The sequence below is a fragment of the Triticum urartu genome, chromosome 6A, assembly GCF_056163025.1.
Source record: "Triticum urartu cultivar PI428250 chromosome 6A, HENAU_Tu73, whole genome shotgun sequence".
Taxonomy (NCBI): domain Eukaryota; kingdom Viridiplantae; phylum Streptophyta; class Magnoliopsida; order Poales; family Poaceae; genus Triticum; species Triticum urartu.
This window is the reverse complement of record NC_141878.1, coordinates 359599460-359611204: the sequence shown is the minus strand read 5'-3', so window position 1 is coordinate 359611204 and position 11745 is coordinate 359599460. Positions and strand designations below refer to the sequence as shown.

The following is an 11745-nucleotide window of genomic DNA, read 5'->3' as shown; positions in this document are numbered from 1 at the left end:
TAGTGCTCAAAAATGCCTCCATCAGAGGCCAGGTTCGAGCTTACAAAATCCGGCGCTACATTACGCCAAATCTGACATAAAGATCTACAACAATCTGTCACCGCGGCAGTGCAAGGCACCACCGCGTGACTGCCAGTTAGCTGTGCCAAGCATGAATGCATGCGTGTGACAGCTGTAAGTGTGTGTGGCCGGAGTGAGTCAGAGGGGACGTGGGGTACTTAACCCCGCGAGAGCATTGTAGCAAACAGGCTGTTATTTCAGTAAAACTGAAATTCTCTCCCACCTCTCTGTCTCTCTCTCGCTCACCCCCTCTCTCAAGCCAACCTCATCCCCTTTCCCTCACCTACCGTCGCTGGTCCTCCCCGATCTAGATCAAGGCGTGACATTTGGTTATCAGAGCCACCGAATCCTGCTGAAATTTTTCTTCGCTGCTTCCACAATCTCTTGGCCTTGATCCGTAACACCCACCGTCGCGGGTGCGAGTTGCTCTGGCAAATCGCCCAAAATCCCCGGCGGGGTTGGATCGGCTCGGAGCGGAACAACGGCGCCGTCCAAACCCTCAGTTCAGACACGACAGCTACTGTCCGCCATGGACGACAACACTAGCATGCTCAAGGCACTCATGGAGACCGTCCTCTCACGTCTCGATGAGCAAAAGGCCGACAGCGAGAAGCGACTCGAGGTTCAGGCCGCCTTCAACGCGCAGGTCGCACAAGATCTGCGGGCGCTGTCCAAGCAAGTGGATCTCACCCAGGCCGACATCGACGAGACGCGCAAGGCGCTCGAGAGATCGTCGTCGCTGCGCGAATCGGGACCGGGCGCCGTCCTCAACCCGTCCCCACCTCCACCCCCGCCGCCGCCTCTACGCCCTCCACCGGTCCACCAACAACAGCAGGGACCGCCACCGTCCCCACACCTCTCCGATCAGCACCCGCCTCTGCTTCAGGCGCCGCACCAACAGCAGAGCGAGCCGCATCTCTACCAACACCACGACACCTACATCAAGCCGCCCAAGCACGATTTTCCGTGCTTCGACGGCACGGCGCCGTACCTCTGGCTGGATCGCTGCCGCGCCTACTTCGACCTCTACCGCGTACCGCCGTCGAGCTGGGTGACCACGGCGATGCTGTACATCGAGGGCCGGGCCGCTCACTGGCTGCAGGCATTTCGTCAAACACACAGTGGCCTGGGCTGGGAGGCGTTCCGCGCAGCGATCATCGAGGAATTCGGCGTTGACGAGTTCGAGCTGGAGATGCACAAGCTTCTCCAACTCCGGCAGAGCGGCACCGTCAGCGAGTACCGCCAGGTGTTCGATAGCCACATGTACCACCTCCTGGCGCTCGACCCGTCGCTGTCCCCAAAGTTCTTCATCACACAGTTCTTGTTGGGCCTCAAGGACGAACTGCGCGCCGCGGTGCGTCTTCAAGCCCCCACCAGCATCACGCGTGCGTCCATCCTTGCTCGCATCCAAGAAGAGGAGTTGAACACGCCACGAGCGCGGCCGCGACCACAACCCCAAGGCCGCCCACCTCCAGCGCCACTAGCGCCACCAGCATGCCCGGGCGTCGCGCCGCGCCAACAGCCCGACGACTATGCACGTGAGCGCCAACTCAAAGAATTTCGCCGCGCCAACGGTCTCTGCTTCAAGTGCGGCGATCGGTACAGCCGTGAGCACCGCTGCAATCCGCAAGTGCAGCTGCTCACGATCCAGGTCGGCGCATTTGGCGAGGTGCTCACTGATGACGCCGTGCACGCTCTCGACTTGCCCGACGCTCCCGAGCATGCCGTTCCCCCTCCAGAGTGCTGCACCATCTCTGCGCACGCGCTGGACGGCTCGGAAGCGCCAAGCACCATTCGTCTCCGCGCCCTGGTGGGCAACCAGGTGATGCTGTTGCTGCTGGACTCCGGAAGCACGCACAACTTCGTCAACAAATCCTTCGTCGAACGTGTCGGCGCCGAGACCCAGGAGATCGCTACCCTGGATGTGCGTGTGGCGAACGGCGATCGCCTCACCTGCTCGCGCCAAGTACCAGAGCTCAAGTGGTGGATGCAGGGCCATACATTCTCAACGCCGATGTACGAGCTCGACACCAGCGCCTACGACGGCATTCTATGCATGGATTGGCTGGAGAAAAACAGCCCAATGACATGTCATTGGCAAGAGAAGTTCATCTCCTTCCTCCACGACGGCGAGTTGGTCACCCTGCAAGGTGTTCGACCCAAGACAACACCAACGCTCGCGGCCGTTCAGCCGGCCGAGCTCTGCAAGCTGATCGCAGGCAATGACATCTGGGCTATGGCCATGGTGGAAATGCAACCCCCCAGACCCAAGTCGCGCATTCCTTCGCAGACGCCGATCAGCGACTTATTGGAGGAGTTTGCTAATGTCTTCACCACGCCTACTGGTCTGCCCCCTCATAGGCAGTACGATCATGCAATCACACTGGAAGAAGGAGCTCAGCCTACAAACACTCGACCCTACCGTTACTCGCCACTGCAGAAAGACGAAATAGAGCGCCAAGTGAAGGAAATGCTCGATGCTGGCGTGATCACACACTCTGTCAGTCCGTACGCTGCTCCGGTGCTGTTAGTGAAGAAAAAGGATGGGACATGGTGGTTCTGTGTCAACTACAGGCGCCTAAGCGACATCACACTGAAGAACAAGTTTCCGTTGTCGATCGTGGATGAGCTCCTCGACGAGCTAGTAGGCGCTGCCTTCTTCTCCAAGCTCGATCTGCGGGCAGGGTATCACCAAATCCGAATGCGGGAAGAGGACGAACACAAGACTGCATTCAAAACCCACCACGGGCATTTTCAGTTCCGCGTGATGCCGTTCGGCCTGACAAATGCGCCTGCAACATTTCAATGCCTGATGAACGCAACCTTCACCAAGTATACCCGTAAGTTTGTCATAATTTTTCTTGACGACATTCTGGTTTTCAGTGAGACATGGGAAGAGCACCTGGAGCATCTCCGGCTCGTCCTGAGCCTACTCCGCGAGCACCAGCTCTATGCTAAGATGTCGAAGTGTTCCTTCGCCCAAGACCACATCGATTACCTCGGCCACGTCATCTCCAAGGAAGGTGTCGCAACAGATGCAGAGAAGACAGAAGCCATGGCTCAGTGGCCTACACCAACAAATGCAACAGGGTTGCGCGCATTCTTGGGGCTCACTGGCTACTATTGCAAGTTTGTGCCCCACTACGGGATCATTGCAAAGCCCCTCACACTGCAGCTCACCAAGAAGGGTTTCGAGTGGCCAGAGACCGCACAACACGCCTTCGACACACTCAAGCACGCGATGGTGACCACGCCAGTGCTCGCCCTCCCAGACTTCGACAAGCCCTTCGTGATTGAGAAGGACACTTGCGACACGGGCATTGGAGCAGTGCTGGTACAAGAAGGCCACCCCATCGCTTACTATAGCAAAGCGTTGGGAGTGAAGAACCAGAAATTGTCAACATATGAGAAGGAGTTCCTGGAAGTTATGATGGTGGTGGACATGTGGTGTGCTTATCTTCAGCGCGGGCCGTTCACAATCCTCAAAGATCACAAAAGTTTGTGCTCTCTCGGCGATCAGCAGCTGGTGACTGCCGTCCAGCGCCGCGCCATGTCAAAGCTGGTTGGACTGCAGTTCAAGTTTCAGTATAAGCGCGGTATTGACAATGGAGCTCCAGACGCGCTCTCCCGCGTGGGCAGCCACTTCAGCGCCAATGCCCTATCTCTGTGTCAGCCGGCGTGGATCCAGGAAGTGGCCAATTCATACGCCACTGATCCAGACACGCAAGAACGACTGCAATAGCTTGTGCTACACAGCCCAGATGATGACAAGTAGGAGCTGTACCAGGGCCTCATTCAGCGTCAGGGCCGACTGTGGATCGGTGCAAACACTGCTCTACGCACAAAGCTCATCAGCGCGATGCATGACAGCGTCGTAGGAGGCCACTCCGGAGCAACGACCACCTACCACCGAGTCAAGAAGGTGTTTGAGTGGAAAGGACTGAAACAAGATGTCGACGAGTTCGTGCGCCAGTGCCAGGTTTGCCAGCAAGCCAAGCATGAACTTCGCAAGCCTACGGGCAAACTGGCACCTCTGCCGATCCCCTCCGCACCCTGGCAGGAGCTGACCATGGATTTTGTCGAGGGACTGCCAAAGTCAGAAGGCTACGATACAATCATGGTGGCGGTTGACCGTTTCACCAAGTTAGCTCACTTCGTGCCCTTGCGGCACCCGTTCACGGCAACACGGGTGGCGCGCGTGTTCTGGGACAACGTTGTCAAGCTCCACGGCATTCCCAAGTCCATCGTCAGCGACTGTGACAAGATCTTCACCAGTGCGCTATGGCGCGAACTACTTGCCGGCGCGGGCACCAAGCTCCTCTACTCCACAGCGTACCACCCCCAGACGGATGGCCAGAGCGAGCGTGTCAATCAGTGCATGGAGATGTACTTGCGTTGTGCCGTGCACGACACTCCCAAGCAATGGCGCCGTTGGCTTCCCGCTGCTGAATTCTGGTACAATTCCTCCTTTCATTCCTCACTGGGTTGCTCTCCCTTCAAAGCGCTGTACAGAGTCGAAGCTGTAACATCCCAAATTTTCAATTTGGAATGTTATACATAGCCATCCATGCATATCATATTTTATTCGCATTTCGTCTCGCGATCCTCAAAATCCTAAGCAACTCAAGGACCCTCGGAGAGAGTTGGGGATTTCCCGGTTTTCAAATTTGATTTTATCAAATTTTGAAACGAGGATTTTTGGTTTTAATTATTTTCTCTCCAAAAATATTTCATACTAAAATATATGAGAGGAGATAATATGACTTCTCCAAGATAATTGAAATATTGGAGGAAGAATATTAAAATCAAATATTTGTTTTATTTGGATTTTATTGCAATTTTGTTTGCATTAGAAAAATTGCACGTTTTTCAAAATTGCATTTTAGGGCCAAGAAAATGTTCATCTCGTTCTAAATATTTTATTTAGACGGTGAAAATTTATTTTGGCATTTTTAGATTTTTATTTATTTTTCTAGGATTTTATTTCGGTCAGCGAAATTATTTTAAAAAAAAGTTCCCGCGCCCGACTGGGCCTAAGGCCCAGCCGAGCCAGGCCGGCCCAGCCGCCGCCGCTTGCCGCCGCCTCCTGCGCGCGCGCGCCGCCGCCGCCACTCGGACCGGAGTCCGAGTTGGACTCCGCCTCCGCCGCGCCTTGCCCCCTCCTCCAAGTTGCCGCCCCTGCCCCCTTTATATACGCCGCCACCCCGCCCCCAACACCACACCACCACCGCAGCCGCCGCCAGCCCCGCCGCCTCAGCCGCCGCCGCCCACGCTAGCCGCCGCCGCCGCCGAGCACCGCTGCCCCGCCTCGCCGGAGTAGCCACCGGACTCCGCCGCCGGTTTTTTTTTAAACCGTTCGGTTTTTTTTAAACCGTTCGTTTTTTTTAAAAAAACCCTAGATCCGTTTTTTTGGATTCGCCGGTTTTTCTCGGTTCTTCTAGTTAGCGGACGTTCGTCCATACGTTCGTTTTAACGAACGGTTTTCGCCCGTTAGTTACAGCTAACGAACGCTCGTTCGTTAGTCTGTTCGTGAGTTTTCTTTATCGGATTTATTCCGCGATTTTTTCTGATCGCAATTTCTGATCCGATCTTAGTTTCTGTTTATCTTTTCGCTCGTTAGTCGGAATCAGGCGATTCAAGCGCCTAGAGTTTCGTCCCGAAACCCTCTTTCCATTTATCCAACTCAAACAAGTTTTTGCTACTGTAAAATTTGACCTAGTTTCAGATTAGTAAACGAAGCTTCTTTCTTTCGCCGTTTGAGTTTCGTTGCTCCGTTTGATTTGATTCTTTTTGCGAACCGGAGTTCTTAAGTTGAAACTTCTGGTCAACCCTCTTTTATTTGAGTTTTGCTTGTGCATCGTTGCTTGTTACTTATGTATGCTATTGTTTGCTTGCGATAGAACGGAGTGCGAAGCGTGCTACTACGAGTCCCTTGGTTTCGTAGATCGTCAGCAAGGCAAGTAACACTTTGATCATACCCCTTTATCCCCCAGTTTGTATGCATTAGTTCCAATCCTCAAACATTGCATGATTAGGATGTCATTAACTTGTGGTTTGGAAAGTAGTTGATGAGGTAGAACCTATTGCCCTATTACATTCAAACCCTTGGGAGTTACTCTACGCGTTGCTTATATTACTATGTTATGCTATGCTCGTAGACGTGGTTTGGGTTTGAGTGAAATCCATGACAGATGTGAGTTTGTTAAATTAACAGTTCAACTTAAGGTGGCAACTTAATCAAACAACTGGGTGGATTGAGGCACCTGGGTACCCAGTGTTGCCTGTATTTTTTTGTGGAAATCCCGGAGTACCCGTGTGATCTTCCTATGGATCGCCACCCAGGCTCAAAGGGAAATGAGATGATTCATGCTAGAAACTTCCGTGTGCAGCCACAAGCTATTATGGGCTCTAGCATAGTTGAGTAAGTTACGTGAAGCTCTTGAAGAGGCAGATCAGCAGGTAGTGGGATGTAGGTTTGGTATGGTCTGTCCGGAGTAGAGAGTTAATGTTTCTGAAAGACTGTGTCTCGATCATCCGTTTCTCAAACACCCTGTAGTGCAAGAAATCCAACGGAGGTGATCGAGTCTTGTGGGGAAAAGTGTGCAAACCTCTGCAGAGTGTACAATCTAATCATGGTTAGTCGTGTCCCCGGTTATGGACAATTCTTGAGTATCTAGTACTTGGGTTATCACAAGTATCTCATCATGTTTAACTAATATTGTTGGGTTGTTAATCACTTTAATTGGGATTGAGTTGGAGGAACCTTCTCAATGTTGTTCAACCACCATGATAGTTAAATTAAAATCTATTCCTTTGTTGTAGGGAAAAATTGGCTTTTCGCAAAACTGTAACCATAGAGCTTTCCACCAGCCAAATATGCATGTAGTGATAGCATTATTCTGTTCTTGCTCTACTGTGTTACTTTGCCAGCATATTCCATGCGCTGACCCGTTTTCGGGCTGCAACGTATTATGTTGCAGACTTTTCAGACGAGGAGTAAGGTTCGTTAGGTCGTTGCCGTGCAGCTCAGCTATGCCGTTGGAGTTGATGGACTCACTTTATCTTCCAAGCCTTCCGCTGTTATCGTATTAGATGGCCTTAAGCCATATTAATGTAATAAGTTCTCTCTTGAGACATTCGCTATAATAAGTGTGTGATTGCTACTCTGTTATAAATCCTTCGAGTACCGTGTGTGTCAGCATTACCGATCCAGGGATGACACTGAAGCACAGAGACTTGACCATCTAAGGTCGGGTCGCTACAAGATGGTACCAGAGCACATGCTGAGTGTAGGACACGACCACTAAGATAAACCCTAGGTCACCCTTCTCTTCTCATTTCTGACTCCTCTCCATTTTCTACTCTTTAGGATGACGGAGATGAAGAACAAGTTTGCACAACCAGATGAAGACACACCTTTTGGACGCCACTTGAAGGAAGCCACTAGGTACTTGAACATTGGAATACCAAGCTTCACCGGGACGTACAATGCCACTTTACCTGAAGAGGAGCTCTGGATGATTCAAGTACAAGTTCCAGGAAGGACGTTCTCGCCAACTTCTAAACCTATAGAGTTTTCTTTCGAAGCACCCACCTGGAGTCTAGGCAAGAGCATGGCAGCCCACATTACCATGGGACGCATTGGAGAAGTTTACAACAGGGAGCTTAAGGACACTATTTACCAAATATGTGGGCGCCGAGACGAGCAATGGGAAGTAATCAGCACCAGGAAGGATAGATCCATTGCAGCTTTCATCCAGGAGTTAAACCAGCACATCTGACGTCAGGAAAACCAGATGTGCACGGACATGATGGACTTGAAGAAGGCGAAGACTAGGATCATTGAGCTGGAGGAAGAACTCAAGTTTACACGCGATGGATATGAGGAGGAAATCAAGACACTACTGGAGAAGAATGACGACTTAGTCAAGAAGATCGGAGTATTCATGGGAGGACCAGCACCAATAGAAGAAGAAGAAGAACCCAATGAGATACGCCCCGAGGACTACATCATCATCGATGACACCGATTCTGATCCTAGTGATGATGACTTTGAAGACGAAGCTGGAGCAGACATCATGGAGTCTTCCACCGATCAAAATTTCTAGATGACTACCATATATCACTAGTATTCCCCCATGTATTTAGTAGTAGTTGAGCACTTCTGTGATAGTTCTAGATCGTTTGTATGCCCTTGCTTGACTGATTGAGTGAAATGATTGTGTTTGTCTCATGTGCATATGGGTAGTGTTTTCTCATTAGACCTGTTTTCTATTCTAAATCTCTTCCATCTAAACCCCTCAGATGCCTCCGAGACGTGACACCGGTTTTGCTTTCCCACCGGAGCTTACCCAGTTGATCCAGCAGCAGAATACTTTGATGCAATTTCTAGTTCAGAACCAGGGAAACAACAACAACAACAATAACAACAACAACCCGCCACCCATGGACAACCTAGCCCGTTTTCTAAGGTTACAACCGCTGGTGTTTTCTAGTAGCACCGAGCCCATAGTTGCAGACGATTGGCTATGCTGTATTGGAAGGGAGTTGACCACTGCAGGTTGCACAGATGCTGAGAGAGTGCGCTTTGCCACACATCAATTGGATGGACCAGCAGCCTCATGGTGGGAGAATTACACATCCACTTTTCCTATAGCCAATGTCACTTGGGACCAGTTTCAGCAAGCTTTCCGCACAACCCATGTCTCCACTGGAGCTATGCAAATGAAGAAGCGGGAGTTCCGCAACTTACGCCAGGGGAACCGTACCGTGGCTTAGTACGTGGACGAGTTTAGCAAGTTATCTCGCTATGCCCCTGATGATGTGGCCACAGATGCCGCGAAGCAGGAGAAGTTTATGGAAGGGCTGAATGATGAGATGAGCATGCAGTTGATGGTAGCAACCTTCAACAACTACCAGGAGTTGGTAGATAAGGCTCTTATGATTGAAGGGAAGCAGCAGCAGATTGAGAGCCGCAAGAGGAAGTATGGACAGGGGAAGTATAACTCAGGAGCTCAGCAGAAACCTCGCCTAACCCCGACCCGGGAGGACTTGTTCATAACCATGGAGGTCATAGCCACACTAGAGGAGGATCGCATAACCACAATGGTTCTAAGAATGGGAATGGGAACGGAACCAACAATAATCATAACCGCCCCAACCCAGCCACACCCGCCAAAAGGGACTTAAGTCATGTTACATGTTTCAAGTGCGGGAAGACTGGACACTACGCCACGGAGTGCCCTGAAGGAAAGAATGGAAATGGAAATGGGAGCGCTGGGAAGAAGCCAAATCCATTCAACAAAGGCCAAGTGAACCACGTTAACGTGGAAGAGGTTGAAGAGCAGCCGGACGCGGTAATAGGTAAGTTTTTGGTTAAGTCATTTACCGCTCTTGTTCTTTCCGATACTGGTGCATCGCATTCATACATATCAAGGGGATTCGTGGATAAGTTTAAACTACCAACCCAAACCCTTAGGACCCCTCTTTTAGTGAGTTCACCCGGAGCAGAGTATATGGCTAGCCGATGGTGTGACCAAATACCCTTAACCATTGGTACACATATTTTTCCGTCCGACCTAATTATCTTGGAATCACAAGGATTGTATGTGATATTGGGTATGGACTGGATGTCAAAATTTGGAGCAATCATTGACTGTGCTAGTAAGTCGATTTATCTCACCACCCCGGAAGGAAAAAGGATTAAGTATGTATCTAGGCATGTGCCTAGGAGGAGTCAAGTGAATGCCCTTACGAGAGTTGTTCAGGAGGAAGTGCCTGTAGTGAAGGATTACCCGGATGTTTTTCCAGAGGAGTTACCAGGCATGCCACCGGATAGAGACATTGAGTTTTTGATAGAGCTATTGCCAGGTACAGGACCAATATCCAAGAGACCCTATCGGATGCCTGCAAATGATTTGGAAGAAATTAAGAAACAGATCAAGGAGTTATTGGAGAAAGGATACATCCGAAGAATTTCATCACCTTGGGGAGCCCCAGTACTTTTGGTTGAGAAGAAGGATAAATCCCTGAGGATGGTAGTTGATTATCGAGCATTAAATGAAGTGACTATTAAGAACAAGTACCCACTGCTGATGATCAACGATCTGTTTGATCAGTTGCAAGGAGCTAAAGCGTTTTTGAAGATCGATTTGCGATTGGGGTATCATCAGTTGAAGATACGAGAGAAGGATATACTAAAGACAGCATTCACAACATGATATGGATTATACGAGTACACGGTCATGTCATTTGAACTGACTAACGCCCCTGCCTATTTCATGAGCATGATGGACAAGGTGTTCATGGAGTATTTGGACAAGTTTGTTGTGGTGTTTATTGATGATGTTATGGTATACTCGAAGAATGAGGAGGAGCACAAGGAGCATTTGCGCTTAGTTCTCGAGAAACTCAGGGAACACCAGTTGTATGCTAAGTTTAGAAAATGCGAGTTTTGGTTGAAGGAAGTTGGTTTCCTTGGACATGTTATATCGGGAGAAGGTATAGCAGTAGACCCCAGAAAAATTCAGTCAGTCACTGAATGGTTGGCACCCACCTCAGTTAGCGAGATCCGCAGTTTTCTTGGACTCGCAGGTTACTATCGGAGATTCATTGAGAACTTTTCCAAGATTGCAAAGCCAATGACTGAACTGTTAAAGAAGGATACTAAGTTTAAATGGACAGAAGATTGCGAGGCAAGTTTCCAGGAGTTGAAGAAACGTTTGACTATAGCGCCAGTGCTAACACTACCAGATATACATATGGAGTTCCAAGTGTACTGCGATGCCTCACGCTTAGGACTTGGATGTGTGCTTATGCAGGACGGGAGAGTTGTTTCGTATGCCTCACGACAACTAAAACCTCATGAGTTGAACTATGCCACGCATGATTTGGAGTTAGTAGCTGTAGTGCATGCATTGAAGACCTGGAAACATTACCTTATTGGAAACCGTTGTGATGTGTACACGGACCATAAGAGTTTGAAGTACATTTTCACCCAGAAGGAGCTGAACCTTCGACAGAGGAGATGGTTGGAGCTTATAAAGGATTATGACATGAAGCTACACTATCATCCAGGAAAGGCCAATGTCGTAGCAGACGCTTTGAGCCGGAAGAGTTATGCTAATATCCTTGAAAGCAAGGGACTGCCGAAGGAATTAGCAAAGGACATCATGGAACTCCGATTGGAGATTGTTCCTAGAGGATTTATTGCAACAATGGAGGTCCAGCCGACATTGCTGGACAAAATTCGGGAAGCTCAGAAGGATGACAGAGAGATTGCCGAGATAAAGGAGAAGATGGGCAAAGGAAAGGCCAAAGGTTTTCGTGAGGATGTTGTAACACCCCGGATATGACTTTCCCAATATGTATTCCAACTCTTGCCGTTTCCGGCCTTAAGTTATTTTATTTTCTCGGGTTCGGGTTTTTGTCTCCGTGTGTTGTTATCATTGTCATGCATCTCATATCATGTCATCATGTGCATTGCATTTGCATACATGTTCATCTCATGCATTCGAGCATTTTCCCCGTTGTCCGTTTTGCATTCCGGCGCTTCGTTCTCCTCCGGTGATCATTTCTAGATTTCTTTCGTGTGTGGGGATTAAACATTTCCGGATTGGACCGAGACTTGCCAAGCGGCCTTGGTTTACTATCGGTAGACCGCCTGTCAAGTTTCATACCATTTGA

General features: G+C 49.9%; 1 protein-coding gene across 1 annotated transcript; it reads left to right on the top strand.

Annotated features, from left to right (window-relative positions):
- The first annotated feature begins 589 nt into the window (after nucleotides 1-589).
- Nucleotides 590-3802, top strand: LOC125530715 (uncharacterized). The gene has a single exon (XM_087530365.1). It carries the CDS (start codon nucleotides 590-592, stop codon nucleotides 3800-3802), a length of 3213 nt encoding a protein of 1070 aa, XP_087386491.1.
- Nucleotides 3803-11745: the final 7943 nt, after the last annotated feature.

Excerpts from the sequence above, each read along its gene's own strand:
- LOC125530715 (XM_087530365.1), top strand. The coding sequence starts at position 590 with ATGGACGACAACACTAGCATGCTCAAGGCACTCATGGAGACCGTCCTC.